Source organism: Triticum urartu, chromosome 2 (genome assembly GCF_003073215.2).
Source record: "Triticum urartu cultivar G1812 chromosome 2, Tu2.1, whole genome shotgun sequence".
Taxonomy (NCBI): domain Eukaryota; kingdom Viridiplantae; phylum Streptophyta; class Magnoliopsida; order Poales; family Poaceae; genus Triticum; species Triticum urartu.
This window is the reverse complement of record NC_053023.1, coordinates 296638014-296647735: the sequence shown is the minus strand read 5'-3', so window position 1 is coordinate 296647735 and position 9722 is coordinate 296638014. Positions and strand designations below refer to the sequence as shown.

The window sequence follows — 9722 nt, the reverse complement described above, 5'->3', positions numbered from 1 at the left end:
ACAGTTCTTTCCCTGAAAACACAACCAGCACAACTATCCAGGTAATCTCTGGAAGCATCGGTTAGTCCATTATAAAATATATCAAGTATTTAATTTTTCTTGAGAGGATGATCAGGCAAAGCATTAAGTAATTGGAGAAGCCTCCCCCAAGATTGTGGGAGACTCTCTTCTTCAATTTGCAAAAAATTATATATTTTCCTTAAAGCAGCTTGTTTCTTATGAGCGGGGGAATATTTAGCAGAGAAGTAGTAAATCATATACTGGGGACTACGCACACAACCAGGATCAAGAGAATTAAACTATATCTTAGCATCACCCTTTAATGAGAACGAAATCATTTAAGGATATAATAGTAGCAAGTTTTCTCATCATTAGTGAACAGGGTAGCTATATCATTTAATTTAGTAAGATGTGCCACAACAGTTTCAGACTCATAGCCATAGAAAGGATCAGATTCAACCAAAGTAATTAACTCAGGATCAACAGATAAATCATAATCCTTATCAGTAATAAAGATAGGTGAAGTAGCATAAGCAGGATCATATTTCATTCTAGCATTCAAAGTCTTTTCTTTCAGCTTAGCTAATAATTTCTTAAGATCACTTCTATCATTGCAAGCAAGAAAGTCTCTAGCCGTTTCTTCATCCATAACATAACCCTCTGGAACAACAGGCAATTCATATCTGGGGGAGAATCTTCATCATCACTATCATCAATATTATCAGTTTCAATAATTTCATTCTCTCTAGCCCTAGCAAGTTGTTCATCAAGAAATTCACCTAGTGGCACAGTAGTGTCAAGCATAGAAGTAGTTTCATCATAAGTATCATGCATAGCAGAAGTGGCATCATCAATAACATGTGACATATCAGAATTAATAGCAGAAGCAGGTTTAGGTGTCGCAAGCTTACTCAAAACAGAAGGTGAATCAAGTGCAGAGCTAGATGGCAGTTCCTTACCTCCCCTCCTAGTTGAGGGAAAAATATTGGTTCTTTGATCTTTCTAGTTCTTCATAGTGATAAACAGATATAAATACCAAGTGACTCAAAAAATAGAGCTATGCTCCCCGGCAACGACGCCAGAAAATAGCCTTGATAACCCACAAGTATAGGGGATCACAACAGTTTTCGAGGGTAGAGTATTCAACCCAAATTTATTGATTGGACACAAGGGGAGCCAAAGAATATTCTCAAGTATTAGCAGCTGAGTTGTCAATTCAACCACACCTGGAAACTTAATATCTGCAGCAAAGTATTTAGTAGCAAAGTAATATGATAGTAGTGGTAACGGTGGCAAAAGGTAATGGCAGCAAAAGTAATATTTTTGGGTTTTGTAGTGATTGTAACAGTAGCAACGGAAAAGTAAATTAGCGAAGAACAATATAGGAAAAGCTTGTAGGCATTGGATCGGTGATGGAGAATTATGCCGAATGCGATCGATCATGTAACAGTTATAACCTACGGTGACACAAAACTAGCTCCAGTTCATCAATGTAATGTAGGCATGTATTTCGAATATAGTCATACGTGCTTATGGAAAAGAACTTGCATGACATCTTTTGTCCTACTCTCCCGTGGCGGCAGGTTCCTATTGGAAACTAAGGGATATTAAGGCCTCCTTTTAATAGAGTACCGGACCAAAGCATTAACACTTAGTGAATACATGAACTCCTCAAACTACGGTCATCACCAGTAAGTATCCCGATTATTGTCACTTCGGGGTTAACGGATCATAACACATAATAGGTGACTATAGACTTGCAAGATAGGATCAAGAACTCTCATATATTGATGAAAACATAATAGGTTCAGATCTGAAATCATGGCACTCGGGCCCTAGTGACAAGCATTAAGCATAGCAAAGTCATAGCAACATCAATCTCAGAACATAGTGGATACTAGGGATCAAACCCTAACAAAACTAACTCGATTACATGATAAATCTCATCCAACCCATCACCGTCCAACAAGCCTACGATGGAATTACTCACGCACGGCGGTGAGCATCATGAAATTGGTGATGGAGGAAGGTTGATGATGACGATGGCGACGGATTCCCCTCTCCGGATCCCCGAACGGACTCCAGATCAGCCCTCCCGAGAGAGTTTAGGGCTTGGCGGCGGCTCCGTATCATAAAACGCGATGAATCCTTCTCCTTGGTTTTTTCCTCCCCGAAAGTGAATATATGGAGTCAAGGTTGAGGTCGGTGGAGCGTCAGGGGGGCCCACGAGGCAGGGGGGCGTGCCCAGGGGGGTAGGGCGCGCCCCCACCCTCGTGGACAGGTGGTGGGCCCCCTGACGTGGATCTTTCTTCCAGTATTTTTTATATATTCCAAAATAATTCTCCGTTAATTTTTAGGTCATTCTAAGAACTTTTATTTCTGCACAAAAATAACACCATGGCAATTCTATTGAAAACAGCGTCAGTCCGGGTTAGTTCCATTCAAATCATGCAAGTTAGAGTCCAAAACAAGGGCAAACGTGTTTGGAAAAGTAGATACGTCGGAGACGTATCAATACACCTTTTGTATTATCATGCGTAAAAAAATTCATTAAAACTCAACTAAATGCATGGAATATAAAAATATTACTCTAAAATTGCTAAACCCTAGTCAGTGGTCATCCAATGTGGCGTGCTTTTGATGAAAAATGAAATGGGACAAAAATTTCAAAATTATTTGAGGCACTTTCCTTCACAGAAAAGTCATTTCTATGGATTGGAAAATGGAAATTTTATTTTTTTATTACAAAAAATCGCAAATTCCTACGAAACATTGTCTACAATGGTAACACCAATAGTTGTGCCAAATTTGTGTATGTTATCATGGATTTTGCCATGTATGTGGCTATTTTCATGTGCATATGCCTTGAAATCCACACAAGTCCGTTCTAAATAGTTCATTTTGTGAAGGTTTTTTTTCAAACTAGTTGTATTGCAAGTTTAATATTTTTCCACAAACTAGTGCACATAAGATGGCTCAATGCAAAGGCATTTGAATTTTTTTAGCCTTTTTCATTTTCTTCATTTTTTCAAATTGGGTTCAAACTTGAAGTGTTGACCATTCATACAAAATGGTTTGGAATTTCTACTTTCCTTGTCCCAAGTTCATCCACCACCAATAATGTAGGATAAAATGATTTTTTTGGAAATTTTCAGGACCAATCTACATCACACTTATAGTGAAAATTTGGGTCTTTTCTGATAATTCACTAAAACACAACTAAATGCATGGAATATAGAAATATTACTCTAAAATTGTTGAAACCTGGTCAGTGGCCATCCAACGTGGCCTACTTTTGATGAAATATGAAATGGGACAGATTTCAAAATTATTTGAGGCACTTCCTTCACAAAAAGTCTTTTATAGGGCTTGGAAAATGATAAACTTATTTTTATTCCTATGAAACATTGTCTATAATGGTAACACCAATAGCTATGCCGAATTTGGGCATGTTATCATGGACCATGTATGTGGCTATTTTCATGTGCATATGCCTTGAAATCCACACAAGTCCATTCTAGATAGGCCATTTTGTGAAGGCTTTTTAAACTTGTTGTATTGCCAGTTTTAATATTTTTCCCACAAACTAGTGCACATAAGATGGCTCAGTGCAAAGATTGAATCTTTGAGCCTTTTGTCATTTATTTGTTTTTTTTTTCAAATTGGGGTCAAACTTGCAGTGTTGACCATTCATACAAAATGTTTTGGAATTTCAACTTTCCTTGTACCAGGTTTATCCACCACCAATAATGTAGCATAAAATGATTGCTGGGAATTTTCATGACTAATCTACATCACATTTGTAATGCAAATTTGGGTTTTTTCTAATAATTCATTAAAACTCAACTGAAAGCATGGAATATAGAAATATTACTCCGAAATTGCTGAAACCTGGTCAGTGGCCATCCAATGTGGCCTACTTTTGATGAAAAATTAATCGAGACAAATTTCAAAATTATTTGAGGCACTTCCTTCACAAAAAGTCATTTCTGGGCTTGGAAAATGCAAAATTTATTTTTGTTACAAAATAATTGCAAATTCCTATGAAACATTGTCTACAATGGTAACACCAATAATTGTGCCAAAATTAGGCATTTTATCATGGATTTTGCCATGTATGTGGCCATTTCCATGTGCATATGCCTTGAAATCCACACAAGTTCATTCTACATAGGCCATTTTGTGAAGTTTTTTTTTGCTTCAAACTAGTTGTATTGCAAGTTTAATATTTTGTTCCCACAGACTTGTGCACATAAGATGGCTCAATGCAAAGGCATTTTAATTTTTGAGCCGTTTTTCATTTTCTTAGTTTTTTTTGCAAATTGGGGTGAAACTTGCAGCGTTGACCATTCACACAAAATGGTTTCAGATTTCTACTCTATTTATCCCAAGTTCATCTACCACCAATATTGTAGCACAAAATAATTTTTGGAAATATTCAGGACCAATTTACATCATAGTTGCAGTGCAAATTTGGGCCTTTTCTGACAATTCACTAAAACTCAACTAAATGTATGGAATATAGCAATATTACTCTGAAATTGTTGAAACCTAGTCAGTGGCCATCCAATGTGGCCTGCTTATTATGAAAAATAAAATGTACAAATTTCAAAATTATTTGAGGCACTTCCTTCACAAAGAAGTCATTTTTGTGGACATTATTCAGGACTAAACTAATTTTTGTGGCTTACTTTTGTTACTTTGCTTGTCCCATGTTCATTCACCAAACCAATATTCAGGACTAAACTAATTTGGTTAACTAAAGTGCATCTGCCGCACCAAATGGTTTGAACAAAACTATTAACACCCCGATGGTATACTACATATAGTGACTAAACGGTTCGTTTATCCTTTGCTTCGTTTAGTTCATAAAATGGTGAGGACTATTTCAAAAGTCACGTACACATACTTGGTTGGTTGGCTCTTGCGCCTCTCTTTGAGCGTGTGGTCTCGGGTTCGAGTACTCTTTCTGGCTTAATAAGCCACCTCTTTTTTCGGTTGACGCATCCGCTGACAAAGGTGTCCCACAATCCAGTAACGGCGCCCACCACCTATGACCGTGAAGCCGCTGACAGAGGTGTCTCACTAGTCAGTATATGCGCCGAGTATCTACGAGCAGGAAGCCGCTGACAGGGGTGTCCCATGCGTCAGTAACCACGCCTAGTAATGGTCAACGACTTTGACCTAACGACAAACCCCCGTTTAGGTTTTTCCGAGGGTGGGCCGCGCGGTGGAAGGGAAAAGTGAGGACTGCCAAAGAGCGTGGGCAAAACTGAGGAAAACTAAGCGATGAGGGACATGAAAATAGAAATCCCTTTCTTATTCACCCCTTATCCTAGTCAACATACTTGGTTCTTCATAATTCGAACGAGGGAGATCTGTTTAGAAGGGCCAATGTTAGTAATTTGGTACTTAATTCAGAAGTACCTCACCCGTTATGTGAGTCTAGCAAAAAAAACCCTACAGCTCCACAGAGAAGTTGACAATGCCTTCCAAACAACTCATGACGACAATGTGAGCTACATACTGTTGGAGGTGCTAGAATGTTGTGTGTAGTGTTACAGGGACACGATTCTTCCGCGATGGCCTTGCGATGTCAAGATATGGTTGGTGCGGATATCATCGTTGTTGTAGGTCGTCGATCACTATTTTGATCGGCGTGGGAAGAATGGACAACATATGAGCATAATAGCATTTTTTATCAGTAATTTGGAAGGAATTGGGGTGTCATGTATCCAATTATCTCTGGTATACTAGTTCATTTGTACATTTGCTTTGTCCCATTATGACATAGGTTTTTGTAGGAGATAGATGCTTCGCATGTCCACTTTATGGTGTTGAAAGAGCACGGACAAAGTTGTAAGTAAAAAAGAGAGAACCATTTTGGTTGCCGACATTGCTTAAAACAGCTTATCATCAAACGTGTAGAAAAGGTAGAAAGTTTGTTTGAAACCTTGAACTTGTACTAAGAATAAAAAATTTAAAGGGTAAAGTCTAAATTGAACCCAACCTTCCTATCACTGAATTTGGTAGTGCCACTATTGTTTGATCATGGCCTTTAGTTGTCAAAATCTTGTTTGGGCCTTTGGATTGCTCAAGTCGTGAGATTGATCATGGGTTTGCTAACAAGTCCTGAAGCAAGGGTTTTTACTTCCTTTATTACATACGTACAAGGCATCTGTACGATGGAGGGATACAATTCCAGACGCAACTCAAGAAGGGACGCTTCAGTCTAAGAGTCATTACTGGTATGCACTATGCAGTACCGAGTGATGAAAGAGATAGAAAGTAGAAAGAACCCTTCACGTACAAATTAACCTACCTTGGAGCCCCAAAGGACTCTAAATTTTCTTCCCGACGCCTTCTATTCTCAAGGTTCTGTCTCATTGTCCTTCAAGTTAAGCATATATGCCTATGCTTCTATATCAACACGATATTGGGAATAGTTCATTCACGTACCTTATCTTTATCGATATGGAGTACAATGACATTGACAGAGTGAAGAAGGTGAATTGAAATAATTGAGTGAATGAGTGTATATATAGACGAGTGAGCAATTAATATTCTTGGTATAATTACAAATCATAGGAGATAGCTAACAGTCTAGCACCCACCTTCTCGCTGCAAATGAAACAAGTGTACTATTTGTCCCCAAGAGACCAAATTAATGCATATAATCAAGAACTCTGTATGTCTTGACATGAGATGAGAGTTCACGTGATTAAGACTTGGAAAGAGTATCTTCCATAACCAAAGACATAGTACAAAAAACTGAATTATGCTGCCAGGTGTATTTTTTATTATAAAGGACGCTTTTATTATCTCAAAAAGTAGCATCAAGTGGATACAAAGCATTACAAGTATCACCCTGCCTCTGCATAACTTGGACGCACACAGTCAAACACCAGCAGTCTGACAAAACAGAAATATAGAAGGCCGACAATTCGGTAACAATAGAGTCCATAGACCAACACTATGCCCATGTCAAAAGAGATGGTGGACCGTTCCGGAGATTATGCCGATGGGTGTATGTGCCCTCGAAACTACAAGAGTGTGTCTCTTTGTTTATGAATTGGAAAAGGTTTGGCTGAACCCAAGCTATAAACTGTAACTCAGATATCCCATCTATGTATCTTTGGCATTATTCAAAAACATGAAATCCACTCTTAAGACAAACAAAGCTTCGTCGGTGAAATACTTAAAACTTATGTTTGCAGAAATTAAATCGTTGAAGGGCGCAATCCTTTGCCCAACCTGCACACGACTCCACATTGGATGATTAACTCGGGCGAGCACCATGCTCGGCGTAGGCTTTAGTTGTTTTCTTCCTGGCAGGTGACTGTCGGGTTCTAGCTTGGTGTTGGACGATTAACTCGGGTGAAAAATGTTCATACCATTGAAAAATGTTAATCATGTATTTGAAAAATGTTTAATGCCAATAAAATTTTTGTAACCTGTATATGAAAAATGCATAATGTATACAAAAATGATAATCATGTGTTTGAAAATATTAAACACGCATAAAAAAATGTTTCATGCGTATAAAAAATGTACAATATGTTTAAAAACATAGACATCGAAATGCATATTTGAAAAAGTCATGTACTTGAGAACTGTTAACGTGTATAAGAAAAGTGTTTCTTATTTATATGCAAGATGTGCAATCTGTATGAAAAAAGTAGGCATCAAAATATATAAATTGGAAAAAAAATGTTAATCATGTATTTAAAAAATTAAAGGTGCATAATAAAAATGTATCTTTGGTATACTAAAAATGTAAAATTTGTATGGAAAAAGTAGACATCAATACAAATTCTGACAAAAACTAATCCTGTATTTTTTAAAGAGTATATAAAAAATTCCTACTGTATAAAAAATGTTCGATATGTATGAACACAATCAATAGAACTCAAAACACATATTTTTAAAATGGAAATCAGTTATTTTTAAAATGTAAATCTGTTATTTTAAAAATTATAAATATCTACTACAAAATGTTATGTACACGGGAAATGTACAAGGTACATTAAATAAAGTGGACATCAAAACCATATCAAGCATGTATATAAAAAGTCCTGATGAATTTGGAAAATGTACATTGTGTGTGAAAAAAATGTTTATTGCTATTAAAAAAATGTTCCCAATAAAAAGTTGACCGTGTATTCGTATAAGTGTTCAAAAAATGTATTTGAGGAAAAATGTACATTGTATATTTATAAAATGTGTAACATGTACACTGAAAATATACATGATTTAGTGGAAAAATTTAGGCATGTGTTGAACAAAAAAGTAATTAATGAAAACAGACCAAGAAACAAAAAAAAGTAGTGAAAATATACTTTTCTCCGTCTCATAGTAAGCGAGACATAGGTGTGCCGCTTTACGTCCATAAAGTTATTAATTAGGCCGGCGCGGGGCTCTAACCGGGCCGCAGCCCACAAGGCTGAGCTGGGGCATCTCTGCCCGCATCGCAGCCGTCCATTCGTCACAGATCCAACCGTCCATTGCCCGTTCGCACGGATCGACGGCCCCACACTGCCCCCTTCCCGCGCCGTTTAAATATCTGCCCAAACCCGTCGTCCAAACACAATACACTCCCGCCTTCTCAAATCCCCCATCGCGCCAAATCTCTCCGCACCTCCTCCAACCAGAGCCAGTCGCCATGGACGCCTCTGCCACCGGCGCCGTCTCCAAGGCGAAGAAGTACGTGGTGGGGCGCAAGCTCGGCGGCGGCCCCAGGAAGAAGGCGGTGGCGCGGTCCGTCAAGGCCGGGCTGCAGTTCCCCGTCGGTCGCATCGGCCGCTTCCTCAAGAAGGGCCGCTACGCGCAGCGCGTCGGCATGGGCGCCCCCGTCTACCTCGCCTCCGTCCTGGAGTACCTCGCCGCCGAGCTTCTGGAGCTCGCAGGGAACGCCGCCAAGGACAACAAGAAGTCCCGCATCATCCCGCGCCACCTGCTTCTCGCCATCCGGAACGACCAAGAGCTCGGCAAGCTGCTCGCCGGCGTCACCATCGCGCATGGCGGCGTGCTGCCCAACATCAACCCCGTGCTGCTCCCCAAGAAGACGGCCGAGAAGGAGCCCAAGTCGCCCAAGAAGGCCCCCAAGTCCCCCAAGTCCCCCAAGAAGGCTTAGTCGATTACTGTCCAGTGCTTCGTAGTAGAATTAGTGTTCGCTGTTTGGGTAATGGTGTCGATGTAGTAATGTTCTGTTCTGCTTTAAGAAAAATGTCAGAAATCTCTCTGACTTACAGTAAATTCTTTCTCTGTTGTCCGCCCGTCTGTTCATGATTTTGCATTGTTATATGGAGTTTTGCATCTGCGGGGTGGGACGAATTGTTGTATTTACCAATTGTTTGTCTGACAAATTCACTTGGCATTGTTTTAATAAGTCAGTTGCAAGCTGAAGAAGCCGTGGAGCATCCCCAACCTGTATTTTACCTGTCACATAGTATGATTTCAGGTTCAGACATTTGTGTATGTCAAGTAATACCAAATCCCAGCGTTCACGATTTCTGTCGGCCTGTTCATGATTTTGCAATGCTATGTAGTTTTACATCTGTGTTGGGATGAATCCCCTGTATTGTATTTACTGCTCATTTGAATCTGACAAATTCACTTGGTCTGGTAACTTGAAACTCTTAAAAGTCAAGAGTTGCAAGATGAGAAGAAGCCGTGGAGCATCCCCAACCTGCACTTTACCTGTCACGTAGTATGATTTCAGG

The 9722-nt window shown here is 39.3% G+C and overlaps 1 protein-coding gene across 1 annotated transcript; it reads left to right on the top strand.

Annotated features, from left to right (window-relative positions):
* The first annotated feature begins 8585 nt into the window (after positions 1-8585).
* Positions 8586-9255, top strand: LOC125541483 (histone H2A-like). Its single transcript, XM_048704889.1, has one exon. The coding sequence runs from the start codon at positions 8663-8665 to the stop codon at positions 9131-9133; it is 471 nt and encodes a 156-aa protein (XP_048560846.1). The 5' UTR covers positions 8586-8662; the 3' UTR covers positions 9134-9255.
* Positions 9256-9722: the final 467 nt, after the last annotated feature.